The sequence below is a fragment of the Bombus huntii genome, chromosome 3 (assembly GCF_024542735.1).
Source record: "Bombus huntii isolate Logan2020A chromosome 3, iyBomHunt1.1, whole genome shotgun sequence".
Classification (NCBI taxonomy): domain Eukaryota; kingdom Metazoa; phylum Arthropoda; class Insecta; order Hymenoptera; family Apidae; genus Bombus; species Bombus huntii.
This window is the reverse complement of record NC_066240.1, coordinates 6,511,107-6,527,296: the sequence shown is the minus strand read 5'-3', so window position 1 is coordinate 6,527,296 and position 16,190 is coordinate 6,511,107. Positions and strand designations below refer to the sequence as shown.

Below are 16,190 nucleotides of genomic sequence, written 5' to 3'. Positions count from 1 at the left end.
ATTTTTTAAGTCGACGGAGAGGAAAGCTTCTAATCACTCCATTCAATCTGTTTCTCCATGGAACCCATGTATTTGCAACAGAAACAATTCTCCTTTCATTATCACGTCCCTCTATCACCGTTCGTACGTTCTAATTCAACGTAGCAAAAACTTGCTCAACTACGTGACAGCGGCGCAGATACGTATCCTCCAGCTAATTTAAGGGCAGCTACTGATTACCTCGGGATGACGTGACACTATTTAAGTTTCGGTTAATCGAGCCATCAGCTCGTCCAGCTAGAACCGTCTGCGATCTATTATGGTGGTTGATCATTTCGACTGTGAATATCAACTCCTTTGGTCATATACCACGTTTATTAGCGTCACTTTCTAAATGGCATACGTTCGCGGTGCTTGTTTTTCTTGGTCCAGGTCACCCTGAGAGTCTTATTCGGTCCATTTAACCCGTTAACACCTTTTCTAGCTAATTGCCAACTGAGCAAACACGAATCTCTATTCGCATTAAGTTTGATCGTTCAAGATAACAACATGAACGCTTGTGTTTGTGAATTAGCCTGGAATTGCGTAAAATCGAACGGTCGATGGGAACTTGTTAGCACGCGTGTTGATTATTAATTTTGTGTAAAAGAATTACAGTGGTAGATAAAAGTATTTGTACAGGTGGTTTTCGAAAAAATATAGACAGAGAAATATTTTCTGTGCTATTGATATATTCGACTCGTATATGTTTATTACTGTAGCGGTTTGTGTATAATATACAGTCACATGTATGTAATTTAATTAATATATTTATAGGGGGAAAAAGGAGGAGAGCATAATAGAAAATTTTATTTCTCTTCCTATTTCTACATTTTGATACTTTTGTCTCTAATTATTGAAGGAGGATGAACTGTTTCTGGAGCGTTTTGTCTATTTTAAGAAAAACTGAATTTCTGAATAAATAAATGATTTGTAAGTGAAATTGAATAGATGACAATATTTGAAGACGACCGTTGCTTCTAGAAAAGCTAATTGAATAAAATAGAACTGTCAGTAATGAGAATTGAATGAGAAAAGTGGATTAAGAACTACTTTTGTAGAAGCCGTGAAAGATTTAATCAAATTTTGTAACTTTATTTCCACTCACCTTTTTACAATAAAATTTGTTAAATATTTGGTAAAAATATGAAAGGATAAATAATAACTATATACACTGGCTTGTAGACGTAACTAAACATTTATGGATATATTACGTGTGTTACGTAAAACGTTTTTATATTGGTAAAGTTCTATATTTTATATGGTAAATATTACTTTTGCCAGTCGCCATATGTGGTATCATCTACTTTTAATTTTAATACAAGGAAAAGTAAAATAACATGCAAACAACGAATATCCACATATTCCCAAGTATTAAAATATTCAGCCAGCCGTTCAAAAAAACGAAGCATTGAAACGTTCGTCATTCTACTCTCCAACATACCATATTCAAACAATCCACTCTGACGTACCATGAGACTCTCATAAAAAAAGCACCACTTCTTCCTATCTCCCCTAGCGATAACCCCAACTTGCCAGCACTCGCGGTTCCAGAGTCCGGAATTCCGTTCCCGACTCTTCCAATCCCCGCACGCACATTTCCCATAATATTCGTCCAGGGTGCACTCTTACGAAAAAGTAATTCTGTTAAAGTTCGCGAAAGAGACGCCATTCATCAAGCGAACGCTGAGCTGGAAGAATGTGCTTCCCTCTTTCGACAGGTTCTTTTCTGCAGAAAAACACGGCGACAGAAGTCACATATACATATATATATATATAGCAATGAGATCAAGTTCAATACGTATTTATACATTCGAATCAAATCTATTTGGGAAATTTTTAAATCCTTGAATTTTCGAACTATAGAATTCTGGAATGTACGAATTTTCAGTTACAACTTCATCACCCGCCACTTCGTTGCATGATAAACTCTTTATCTTTTGATTTTTTGATTTCCATATTGTATGGTAGGTTAAGAAGGATCTTCTAAATTGACAGAAAAATTTCTAACCTCAATGCAAGTATATGGTAGTATATGATGTGCTGGAAATATCGACTGGGGTTAGCGACCACCGGTCAATGTAGCGACTCACTTGTTTACGATGATCGTAGGTGACATACGACAAATATGTCGCAATTTTTTCTATGTACGTACACGTATGTATGCGACCCTGTGGTGTTAATGAGCGTTGCTTTCCCATATTCGCCTAATCAGCTTTCTCTTGCGGCCACGTGCTCAACGTCATGTACCGAATAGATCATAAATTATAGTCCCAGTATTCTAGGCATACGACGATGTCGAGAAACGAAAAATCTTCAGGATACCTGTCATTAAGTACAAGTTGCAATTGTTTAGAATAATAACTACAATTCGCGAATCAGGAAGTTGCACGCTACATTGGAAAAATGCATACGCCGGGATTGAAGTTCGAAGTGCTTTACAAAGAGAACTATGATAATACCTGGAAGATTTAAATGCGTGTTATTCTAATAAAAAATGACACATAACGTAGTGTAAGCGGCACTATTATTCCCATGCAAGAGGCTGTCCAGAGCGACGCGGCATCGATCGAAGCAGCGGCAAGATGGACCGAGGACGAGTCGAGAACACGTCTGGACATTGTGCTGACTATTAGTCGGTCGGAAACCAAGCAAATAAAGGGTTGCGAGACTGTAAGAGGTATCACGTTGAAATTAAAGAACATATAAATCAAACGGACAAACGCGAAAGGTTGCGCTCCTGGTTCATTTGGTGTCACTAAATATGCAAGATGGCGATGACGCGAGCGAATAGTCTTGACGTTTCTTCGACGCGGTGGATAAGTTAACGGAATTGGATCGTTGACGATCGAAATCAATCAAGATCTGTTGGTAGTCATACAGTTGCGCATACTACCGGACAGTTTCGAAACCTTCCGCTGCATACGATGAGCTGCCATCTCTCGAGACACTGTGAATTAAAATTGTGCAGGAATCCGACGCGCGAAGTGAAATGAGCCGAAACGCGGGACGAAATGCGACGGTAGCGGGGAAGTCGAGACGCAGAAATGCGCGTCATCGCAAGGATCATCGTAAAAGAGGCGGATCAAGTGCAAATAAAGCCGATAACCCGAAAATTGGTTCTACTGTGAAGTATCTCAAGTGCGGTACTCTCGGACATTGTGCGAGAAACTGCCAACGAGTGCGAAGGCAGAAGTGTTGTGCTTATCGCGACATGAGAGAATGGCCTTTATTATGTTTGGGGACAAAACGTTGAGTGCGATGGTATTTCCGTGGTAGTGATGACGAGTCTGGGCAACCCCGCGCGTTCTGCCAAGGCGTGTTCCTTTGTTCGGGAAGAGGCGATATTGTATGACACTCGTCGATGACTCCTCCGGCTGGTGCGAGGTTAGGTTCATGACCATTAACCACCAGGTAATAAGAAAATATTATAAAAAGTAAAATATATTACTGTCATATTTTTCAATACGTAATTTAGATTCCTAGTTTTATGATTCTATATGAAACATAGTAAGTGCTGCTTCTAATCATTACTTTGTCAATTTGTATACTTCAGTACATACAGTATACTTCGCATACTGTTAATGAGAACCAAATATATCTGAATTCATATCTATATAGATGATCAACTTTCGAACTTACTTGCGATGTACTTGAGCTTATTACTGAGAAAACGAAACGGGCTGAGTTCGATTTCTTTCTAACATGGGCAAATTATGAAGACACGAGAAAGACGTTGCAGTCAATGGCTATGCAAAGTAGAAACTTTTAGTGGGTGAGCGAGGTGGAAAGCAAAAACTTTTTAGCCGATCCTTGAGTAAACTGCCCGAGGCTTCTTATGTCTCCTTTTCCTTCGATTTGCAACTTCATTAACCGCCACGACGATCTTTGCTACTTCGCCTCCTGTGGAAAACTTGTCGGTCCTCGTACGATTTCTCGATTAAATTTGCTATATAGTCTTTGTCAGGTTGCTGTGATAAGGATGCTTGTCGATAATTTAAATAACCACTAGTGTCTTTTCGAGCGGATACTCTTCAAAAAGAAGCTTCCTGATGAAGCGGATGCAACACCGATGCTATGGATTTGAATTTATCGAGGGGGGTGGGTGAATCGTTGCCTTTCTGTGGTGAGGTGCTTGTACGTAGGTTGGTGGAATTTGAAGTGCGCTGGTGGCCAGGTTATGGTAGCTTGAAATTCACTAAATGTGTGTAAGATAGAGGTAGATCGTGTTACAATCTTTTTATTTGACGGTGGGAAGATTTGTTAAGAGAAGATAGATAGGAGAAATTTGTTATGGTTGTTTAAACTGCATAAACCCTTGATAAATAAAAGGATGAATTATGTTTTATTAATTTAAGGTAGGATAAATTTGTAAAAAGTTGTTTCTTTTTTACATTTATCTTCTCTTATTCTTACAAATACATTTCCTACATATAAAAGTACTGTACAATGTGTACATTACACATTGATTTCCTTCACTTTTTATATTTCTTGTGAAGCAGCAAGACATTTGATTTAAAAATTAATGGTTCGATATTAGCGGTTCAATCTGAATACTTTCATCTAAATCAATTGGCAGAAGTGTTGTATCGAGCGCAGATTTCAACTGGACTTCGGTGATCCTATAGATTTCGATAACGTTTCAAATCTATTTGAAATCTGACTGAAGTTTATTGGAGATATAGTCAACAGTATTGTGTTTCATACTTCGTCGTTGTGTACGGTGTGCACGTTCTCTGGTACAGTTATATGTCGCCGCTTCGAAGCTGTAGGAACAGGAATTACGTACCTTTCTATACTTTTCAATTTCTGGAGATTTTGAAAATCTAGCAATCCCCTTTTCCGTCACCTATTTCCAGAAAAATCGAAGAAATTCTTTAGTTCAGTACTCTAATAATAAGTAGAAAATCGATTTAGATAATAATATCGATTTACATTAAATACGTTTAAAAGGATTCTGTGTCGAATCTAATATTTCAGTTATTAATTAATTAATTTTATTTAGTATTCAACTAAAAGTAACATTTATTTGAATGTTTCATTATCTGAGAGAAATTTTTGGGTTTCTAAAAATTTGAAAATTTTAGTTTCATTTCGTGATAAAAGATGTTACAAACTTTTCGATCATAAATATATTCGATATAAATAACTGTATTTGGATCTCGATGCGAATATTCTGTTTCGCGTTTCGCGCAATGACAGAAACTTTCTTCCAGATATCCAGATATTATAAACGAATAACGTTTCCTTCCAGGCTAAAAGGTTTCGCATTCCCTCGGAAGGTATTTCTATCGGTAGCTCGAGGAATTCCAGTTATATTATTTCCGGATATGGATTATCGAGATAGCCTCATTTTCTTCGCTTGTTACATTCGTTCCACATGCGACTTCTACTCAATAAATACAGCGTCGCCAATCGCCTTTCTCATGAGGGATTATCTCAATCTCCATTATTTGCCGGACACAAAAACCCATTCATTATCTGCGGTTTTCTACGAATTCAGCGATTTCTGTTAGGGATTGCGACCAATCATTCATTGTTCTTGAAAAATGCAGACAATAATGACTTGTTGCAACCGGTTTCCACGTTTTATTACAGCTAATCTTTGTTCAATAACAAAGAAACGTTACCGTAGTCGATTCGATGAAAGAAAACAAAAGAAAGAAAAAATTTGTCAGGCGAGTTATCTAGTCTTGTATGTGATAATTCTTATGAAAACGTCAGGCTATTAATAGTCATGAAAATTTCATAAACACGCGTCTGTATCAGAACTATCGAATAATCTCTGAAACGTTAGATACATATATCGATTGTAATGCATCCAGATAGAAAGTAGATTACACCGTCGGCTGTCTTAGATCTTGCGGCTATTGCAAGTGAACGTTGCATGATAATCTCGCTAGAAGGAATATCAAATTAGCTTTTAGCAACCAAAGTACAAACGATGCAACATAATCATTAGGTATCTTGTTACGTAGAAAATTTGCTCTCTCTAATCGTGTTATATAGGATGGCATATAACATGATTTACTTCAAAGATTACTTCAATACGTAAACGTAATAAATAATATTCACAGAAATATGTCGTAATCCATATGAAAATTTCGAAAATCTAGCAATTTAAAGATCTGAAACCTCGAGAATCTCAGAGTTTCAAAAACCTAGAAATCCAAAGTTCGACGATTCCAAGAACCTAGAATTCCGAAACGTGGAAAATTCGGAAATTCGAAAATTTGGAAGACCAAAGATGCGAAAATTCGGAAGTTCAAGCATTTGAAAGCTGGAAAATTTGAAGATGAAGGAATTCAAAAATTCGAGTCATTCTGTAGGTCTCGATCTCTCGAACGAAATGTATTCCACCGAAATCGATGCATCTGTATCTAACTCGAGCGGGTTGACGTATAACAAGCAAGGAATCATTGCCTTCGAGATGGAAGCCAAGAAGCGGTATTTTCGCTGATCCTATTCCTTGTGTACTTTCGGATATCGTGACATTGCCGCATACAGGGTGTCGTGTGAAATGGTTGCCGAAGGGAAAACAGCTCGAAGGCACTTGCAAACGTCGAAAGAAATTTGCCCCGAATGTTCTTACTTGAACGTGTTTGTTGTTTGCTTGGAATTCGTATCTTATTCCTTTAGAGGCTTTTTGTTTTCGTTTCTCAGCGAGGTTATGTCCTTTTTTTTTATTGACGAATTTGAATATCCCTAAAACATGCTCGTATTTTACATTTTTACCAGATATTCAAAACATTCTTTTCTGACATTTTAAAACATTTTGCTGACAACTTACAGTTTTAGGGTACTTATATTGCTTTCTTAAATAGGTTAGAATTTTCAAAAATGAATGATAGGATTAAATTAAAATCAATAAAATTCCTTCTTTTTTTAGATATGGGATATATGCAAATGTACAAGTTGTCTTATATTTTTGTTTAGTATTGTGAAACTTTGAAAGAATCAAAGATATTCCTGGTAATCCACTAAAATGAATTAAGCTTTGGTAAAGCTGACGTCAGTTACAGTCAACAGTTTCACGAAATCAACAAAAGCAAAATCCAAATGCAGAGCGAATTGTACTAGGTTCAAAGTCATAAATAAAAATCCCAGTATAATCGATCTTATCGCCAATCGAGTCTTCTGACATGCTTGAAATTAATCGTATGTATTTAGTATTCGATATTCTCTTTTATGGTCCACACAAAATATATTCCGCGGGCTCATAATTCTTTGTGAACGCGTCGATACTGTTTGTCGGATGAGCAATGAGCAGTTTAATTTATTCGATACGAGGAGGAAATTAATTTTAAACAATGAAGCGACCGACCGATAATGCTTCCCGTACCGCATGCCAAATAAATGTCCTTTCGTTAAAAGACAAATTAACGTTTCGCGTTCATATTTCTCAATTCTTGTTCGATCAAAGATTAGCTATTGACATACCGATACTGTATAACAATAGCATCATGTTTCTTTTCTAGCCTTCATGTTGAACTGTTTAATTGAAACTTCTTAAAATTTTGCATTTGTCAACTTAGTTTGTGAGATTATGTTATTGGGCAAATATCTCTTTTTGGAAGAAAACTATTTTTGTATATTATTACTTATTTGTTGTTCAAAGTCTTTTACGCGATTGGTGTTTCGATATCGCTGGAAATTATTTATAAAGAAAGATTCTGAAGATATTCCATTAGTATAATATGGTATTATTAAAAGCACTTGACTGGAGCCAGTGAAATGAACTGCGATTGATCAGACTTGCTTTAGGGAATGCTGCAATCTGTTAATTGCTGCTATTAACAGGTCGAAATACACCATAGTAGATGCATTAAGAATTAAATGGCGCTTGTAATGCAAGATTCACGGACCATTTTATGTTCGATTCGTTAAGTGACGATACTAATTGGATTTTGAAAAATTGAATAAAGCATTTGATAGGATAAATCTGCTCTGCGTTTTGAATTAAACGAAACTTATAATACGAGTGATTATCTGTCCGATTTATCGCACTTCCACGAGATAATTACAATTTTGGTAGATAATTACTATCTTTATGAAAAAATTTCAATAATTTATTGACGAATATGTAGTCAGGTTTAACTAATTTAGTCAAATTTAAGTAAATAAGAAATTCAATTTAATTATATACAAGTTTATTGCAATATCGATTATACGAGTTCTTTTTATTGTAAAATAATTCTTGCGTAAATGTCTTAATAATTCACTAATGATAATTCATATATTAACGCGGTAAATTCAACGTTGAAAGCCACGAAATCCCATTTGCATCGACTTAATATAAAAAATAGATCTATGTAGAGGAATTTAAAACCCTTCAGCAGTTCATCTCATATATGTTTCACGATGATCCAGATATTTCCTCTAAGGGTCAAGATATAGAATGCAATTTCGTGGCAAAGGAACCTAATTAAAGGAAACCAGTCTGTTAATCCCGGAATCAATTACGGTCGTCCTTGTATACGCCAGTCTTGAAGATAAGATTAATGTCGATCAATCGATAGTGCATTGGAGTATATCAATGTCCGCTCGTTATGATCCCTCGTTTGAGCGTGACGTACAGCCAGGTAAATGTATACAAGAAGAGAGGGTATAGGGAGATTGTAGAATCAGATCTACATATAGACAGCTTCTGAATTGATCAAAGGCGAACTATCAAATGTATGTAAATATCTGTATTTTATTCGCTATCTAATATAATCCCTTTAATCGATTCATTGAAATATTGTATAAAAATCCATGAGTTAATAGCAGATCAAGAACATCGTTTGCTTTCAATTGCAAAATATTCTCATTTTATATTTATATCTAACAGTTCATTAAAACATGAAAGTTTCATAATAAAGGCGAATAATTTTTCTTTCTAACAAAGAAATGTTCTACTCCTACGTATTGTTTTAGAGGCCTATAACGTCATAATACGAGCAATGACATCGTTCGAGAGCGTAATTCTTTAATTTCAACGAGTTTGAAAAAATACTGGAAATTTATATACAATTCCTTGAAGAGTCGTTTTGGAGCCATAGTAAACTGTTCTTTTCACTGTCGTAATTGCTACATTAAAAGCTAAGTGTCTAATTGGCATTACGTTCTCGAGAAGAATCCTTGGGAAAATTGTTTCTCCCTTTGCTGCTGGGAACAGGAAAAGAGTAAACCTTTGCATCGTGAAAACTTCAACAAACGATATGTTAGTTACAATTACCTTTGCTCGCTCTGAAAAGCCGTCTTTGTTGCTACATTTTTAGAAATCCATCGAAATTCTTCGTGACCTGTGTAACTGTATTAGCCATATAATTATAAGAGTTACTTTCCGAAATTTCGATTATCCTTCAAAATGACTTTTATTCAAACAATTAAGATTTATTAATTACAATACGGTTCATTAAGAATTTTATTCTATTTTATGTTTCAAAGAATATTAATGGATATAAATATAAATTTTGGGTTTTAAATAGATTTAAAAACTCCGTAGTTACAAGCTACATTAAAATTGAAAAATGACACTGAAATACGTAACAAATGAGACACAAGCTATAAAAATCATCGTACTCTATAAGTTATTGCAAATGGCGCAGTTTCAAGTTAAGCATCGCGACGTCGTACTCTCATTTTGTGGTAATTTCGATTTTAATGACCACATAACGGAAATTTGCACAGCTTAAAAAGCTTTAGCTTTCCTTATACGCCTCTTCAACTACTTTAAGAGCTATTTTAAGGCTATTCCACCTTGTATTTCATTCTTGTCAGATCTATTTTGGAACATACTTCGTTTAAAAGTGTGCGAATATGTCAGAGAATACAGTTTTCGTAAAAGAACAACGGCAACAATGGCCCAATTCATTCATAAACTGAACAGAAGACGTGAGACTTTCTCATGACACTATTTCGTCATACCTTTCGTAATCTTTCTTAACTGTTTATATGTAACGCCATTAAAATGCAACACATTTTACGTTCTGTTGTTCAGAACCAACGTTCTTTAATTCTCTACGAGTGGAACTAGAATTTTTAATTACTCTGACAGTTTTATATCATGGCCATATCTCATATTAATATTCGATTTTTTTATTGTATTTATACTAGAGTTCCGTATACGCAAAATATTTTGTTGTATTTATTAACTATTTCAATTATTAATATTGCATTAAATAGTATTTGAAAGTCTTTCTGTTCTTTACTTTATGTATGCCTGCTTCATTCTGTGTGTTCTATTTATTTAAGTTTTATATTCATCAAACAATGAATGTCTTGCTTTACATTATTACTAAAAGAAACATTGAAAAATAAAATTCTAGTAACTTGATTTTCAAGATTTTCTTCTGGTTGGTTGTTTTACTAATAAACAAATTCACCCTATACTTTCCACTCGCTTCCTTTTAATGTGTCGTTCCGATTACAGTCTTTTGAATTCTACATTCGTTATCAGTAAAACACGATGTAAAAGAGGGTATTGCCCTTTCATTATCGACTCGTTAAAGCAGCTGCTTTTAAAGTCCATGGAAAATTAAGTCTTTTAATGTGAACTGCAAGTGAGTACGTTCTGTTCAGTTTCTATCAGTAACTAACCGCTCCTATGTAGATATAAAAAATTCTTTCGTGTATTGGGAACTTTTATTAAATGTTCCCTCGTCACGAACATCTACTTCTAAAGTAAAATAATTTTCATAATTTTAACAAGAAATTGATGTCAGATAGTTTATAGATTTATAGATTTTCTGTCTTAATCTTACTGGACTACTAATATTTCTCTAATTATGAGAAAAATGAACTTTTACCGATTACTGATAGTGTTGTAAATATCGAAATATCGTAAATGAGTGACAAATGAAAATTAAACGAGTAAATTATTAAATTTCGTAAATTTGCTGCTGTAAGGAAGACACACATAATTAAAATTATTTTGATGCTATTTCATTTTAAGTGAAATTTGCAATTTTATTAAGAACACAGATTTATGATATAATCAATTAATCAAAATTTACAATACAACGTTACTTATATTCTATATGAAGAGTGAAAGAATTAAAACGGATTAGAAAGTATGCAATTAGGGTGAAAGATGAGAAAGAATACATGGCAAGTTATTTAAATGTTACCGTAAAATTTACTCTTCACAAGCCTTAAGTAGCCAAAGGATTCATTAAGAAGTAAAGTTCGTTTCTTCGCTTTTGCAGAGTGAACCTCTACCTCTGCGCAGTCAACGTCTTCTCTTTTACGTTGTCAACCATCTTACCTTTGCATAATCAACCCCTTCGTTCTTACGCAGTCAACCTTTTTATCCTCGCACAGTCAGCTGTTTGCTGGTTTCTCGTCAGTCATATTTTCCACTAATATGATAATTAAGAAATTAGACGGAAATAAAATTCAAAACATTTTTAATCTACAACACACGTTGTTTATAAGTACTCGAATTAATTAGAAATAGATTAAAATAAAAATAAATTGGAGATTATTTGCATTCTATGCATTTCTGTATCTCTAAATTTGTCATTTTCTATAAAAATTCGCTATCTGATCATCACTTTCTTCTGCTTTCCAATTTACGCAATTAACCAGTGTTTCTTCCGAACGGTTCATTATTGCATACGGTATAGGAAAATAAGTTGCAAACCGTTATCTATCGATCACCAAGCAAACTTAAGTATCTATATACATTCTACCCAGTTAACCTCTGTCCACGGTCGTACAAACTGGTACTGCCATTCGTTAGTCGGCCGTCTCGTCCGCTTATTAAGCTTTCGAGTCATCCTCGTGTAGATAAGCCTCGAACTTTGGCCCCGACGTATGTAAGGGGGTGTGTCGTTAAAATTATATGTCCGCGAACGAACGCTCCACTGACTGGCAGTTAATTTACGAGAGGAGAGCCAGGGCACGTCGTTTCGGGCTTATCATTCCGCCGACGAACCCTCTATAGAGCTTCGCGTGACGATCGAAACTACATAGTTCTGTCCTGATCCACTTTAAAGCTGTTCGTAACCCAAAAGCATTCTCTCTCTCTCTCTCTCTCTCTCTCTCTCTCTCTCTCCTTCATTCGGTTAGATTCCTTCTACTATTTTCCTTATTCTCTCTATCAAGTCATTTTGTGAATCTTATTCCGTAAATGGTAGTCGAGAATCATTCAAAACGATAAAAAATACGCGAAAGCATTCGAAAATGCAGTTCGCTAAATCCATCGTGTGATAAAAGAAGTTTTACCATTTTGTTTTTAAATAATTGCTAAACGAAATAAGACATATGTACTGTGCGGAGGTGGAAATGAATGGATCCTGAAAGGAATGCCGGATTGATTGATATTGATCGAGTGCAACATAGTGCAACATATACAAAGAAAAGAACGTAACATCACCCGCGAGATTTCTTTCCGTGTCTGTGTTATACATATGAATATTTAATATGTATATATGAAAATATATTTTTATGATACGACACATAATTCGTCGCACTGCATTTTGTAATACTTCTGTGCATCTTTGTCAGTTCTCGATTTCCATCTTTTACACGTATATATGTATATGTATTTTTTATTAATAGTTTATTGAATCATTCCAGTTATGTGTGAAATACATCGACCAAGTGATCACATACAATTGCTTTATAAATGTGTGTCCTCAATAGTATTTTTAATTAATTTTAGTTTAAACAGCGTTTTTTACGTGTTTTTTCTGTAATTTCCTTGATTTGTAGATATGTAAGTATGTTCATTTATAAATATGCGTGTAAATGTGTCAGTAACTGTGTTGATAGTGAAAATGTAGATGAAGCTCGGTTTGTGATATTTTCACGTTACGTATAATTTACCTCTCAAATGATTTTTATTATTATAGGTTGCGTTTATTACGATTGACATTTATTAAATTGACAGTTACGTAACTGACGTATTGTAGCATATCGCGTATTAACCATAATCAACGTTCGCTATATCAATGTCAGCTAACTTAAACTTCTCTATTGTGCTTTGATAGTTTTCGTGTTGTTGTGTTTTTAATACTGATTTTCCAAGTCATACTTTTTCGAAACGTATCTGTGCATTTCGTAAATATTTACACATACGAAGAACTATGTCTACAAGATGATTAAATTTCATACTGCAAGTATAAAATTGATAAATTTCTTAAGTTTTCGATAATAACTATCTTATTAATACATTTCCCGATTATATCGATATAAAGAACCTGCGATTAAAAATAACTGCAATTTCAAACAATGAAAACAGAAACACGCTATCAATTCAGCATACATGTTATGTTTATTTCAAAGGTTTTTCAAAGATACAACTTATTCGAAAAATTTAAATAAGGTCAACTCTAACATAAGTTACAGCACTGTAAACACCACCACGATGTAGAATTGAGCTCTAAAATGTGTTACCACTATCATAATAACCATATTTACGATTTTTTCGATTTTCTGCATTTCCCTCGGGTTGCGCTCTATTTCTATGCAAATTTATTTAATCCTACGATCTCGCGTTTGAATTTTTCTGTTCGTCTCTCTCCCCCCGCCCCCTTTCTCTCTCTCTCTCTCCTTTCTTCTTTCTTCTTTGCTAAATGTCGGGCGTATGCAGCTTATTCGTTCGAGCGTCGTAGGAAATCCTATCATATAGTAGCTTAATTGTCAAATTGCTTAATAAGAAGTCAATTACGTGGACGATAGTACATTCACGGTGTGCCGATGTGCCACGGGGTTGATATTATCACGATACCGCTTGAGCATCGCATTTTTAATCGGACGTCTGTAATTAAGTAATGGAAAACGACTGAATTCTTCGTCTTTCATCAGCCTCTGTTCTGGATTTAACCTTAGGGTAAGCGGAAATCCAAAAGTATTTAACGTTATTTGCACGTAAAGATATGTCAAACAAAGAATTATCAAAATCATTTCGTCGAGGGTATCTTTATTGTTAGTATTGTCTAAAAGTTTCTTTTTTCAAGAACATGAACATTTAAAAATATACGATGAAAATATTTGTTATTTTTGATAGTTTAAATTTTGAGATTTTATTTTGATACATTGTCTTTATTATGAATTGCTGTTTAAGCCTTTCATATATCGTATTCGATCATAATTATCGACAGAGGTATCGTAATTATAAAAAAATTACATTGGAAAAGTTACTAAGAACCAAATAGTCGAGTTATCGATAATTGTCTGAAACTTGTTTCCTGAAGCAATTTCATTCTTTTAACAATTTACATAAATTTATTCTTTTAGTTTTAACATGCTATTCGTTTCAAAATGATTTACTGTATTGATTGTGTAATTTTTCTTCCGCCAGTAAATTGTTCATTTACAGCAGAAACCAATTTCATTGGATCTCAGTAAGAAACGTTTCCTTTGGAATACTTGCTATTCATTGCATGAAATGTTTCACCTAATTCCATCTGTTAATTTCTTAAGTAAAACGGCGTGTACACATTTTTATTTGTAATCTTAAGCATTTCGTCCGTTATATACAGCGCCCGTCTCAGTTATACCGGCGAAGAGAGGCGTACATTTACATTCGTAGAAAGTTTTTAATTAACTTTAGTTGCTCTGGCCTATTTCAGGGCTTTTCAAGTTAAACCACTGGCGGATAATTGGAAGTAACTCAATTAACGAATAATCGCGAAGGTTAAGTAGCAACGGACGTCACATTGAAACGTAAACTAAAAGTAGAAATTATGTTACCTTTAGCCATTACTTGTGAAGCTTTCTTCAAGTTGAGAAAAATTCACTTCGTGATATTTCCCATTCTAAACAATGATTATTATTGGAAGATGCACAATCTAGGTAATGAAGGTTTCATGGAATTTGTTGAAAATTCCAAACAATATCGCCGTTTCTTCGCGAATCCCTTGCTCCACGTTTTGTCGTGATTACGAAGAAAATAAGCGTGTAGATGTAACGCATTGATTTCCTATACAGCAGCAAGCTGGTAGGAGCGATTAAATTATAAAACTCCGTGTGTTAAATTCTCGACGGAATGCAGGAAATTAATTCTGCAACGAATGAAGAGATGGTCGCGCTCCCCTGGGGCACCATTGTTCTGCAATAACTTCTAATAATTTTCTGTCACCACGGGGCTTCCGATATTATTATCCACTGGTTCTGTTAATGGTGTACTTCGTACATCCTAAATGTGTACGATCAGTCACGAAAGTCGACATACATTGTACAATTTTGTTTTGCCACCTTAAGGTACGTATATATTGTTAAAATCTAACATAATTTATTCATCTTCGAACGAAATATCTTCCAAAGGACAGATCATTAATAATGTATCGTCACAAATGCAGTCGATGCATTCTATAAACGATTTTTATAACATTCTTTCAAATGCATTGTATGTCAGTGAAAAGTGAACAAACTCAACCAAGCATATGACACTTTGCTATACATGTTCGTAATTATTGGTTTGCGTTGTCTTTGATAGGATATTTTCGAGTATCCGTGTTACAAGCTGATTTTTATATAGCTACTTCGGCGGTAGCTTCTTGTTTGAACTGGTTTCAATTGAGAGAAGTAATTTCGTGTTTCGTTTCACGCGGGAGAATGAAAAGAGCTGTCCTTTCAAGAGGTTATTTTTATCACTGAAAGAACACGGGTTTGCTGTTCTATTTAGCCAGCGAAATGGGAAACTGCTAACAAATTTCGGTCATTATCCGGAAACACAGAGTGATACAGAGTAAATGGCAATAAATAAATTCGTCGTTTAAATCGTACTTTCAAATGGAACGTTTTCTATTCGTATTACTAATTAAGTATTATAAAGAATTTTAATAATAATAATAGTAGTCTGAGCTACTTTTAATATATCTTATAAGGCATTGTTTTGTGTTTGTGTCGCATAAAAGAACATCTGAAATCATCGTCACGCATATTTCACGATCGTAGCAACACGCAATGAACACTAAAATCAATAACTCACGCCAGGCAGAACCCGTGAATCCCCTCGAATCGTCGCTTTAAGCTCCAAAGATAGAAATCTAAAATGTAAAAGATATCGCGCTGCTTTATTCCACCCTCGAGAGCAATCTCCGAGGTTCTATGGTCGTAAAAAAAAGCAACAAAAAGAAGGAAACGCAACGAAAAAAAGGATACTGTCGCAGAATAAAATACTAGCATCGCGACGAATGCTCCAGGTATTGCGCGAAACTTTCTCGCAGGGCCTTGTCCAA

General features: G+C 34.8%; 1 protein-coding gene across 3 annotated transcripts in view; it reads left to right on the top strand.

Moving 5' to 3' along the window:
• The window catches only part of LOC126864181 (furin-like protease 2), a 412,400-nt gene that overhangs the window by 176,704 nt on the left and 219,506 nt on the right, over positions 1-16,190 (top strand). The window contains exon 1 of one of the 3 annotated variants that reach the window (XM_050615229.1): positions 3,400-3,432. The exons of the other annotated variants lie outside the window; for them this stretch is intronic. Coding sequence (XP_050471186.1) covers positions 3,415-3,432 — 18 coding nt within the window. The 5' untranslated portion in view covers positions 3,400-3,414. Of the gene's footprint in view, positions 1-3,399; positions 3,433-16,190 lie in introns of those variants that run through there. 3 annotated transcript variants of the gene reach the window in all.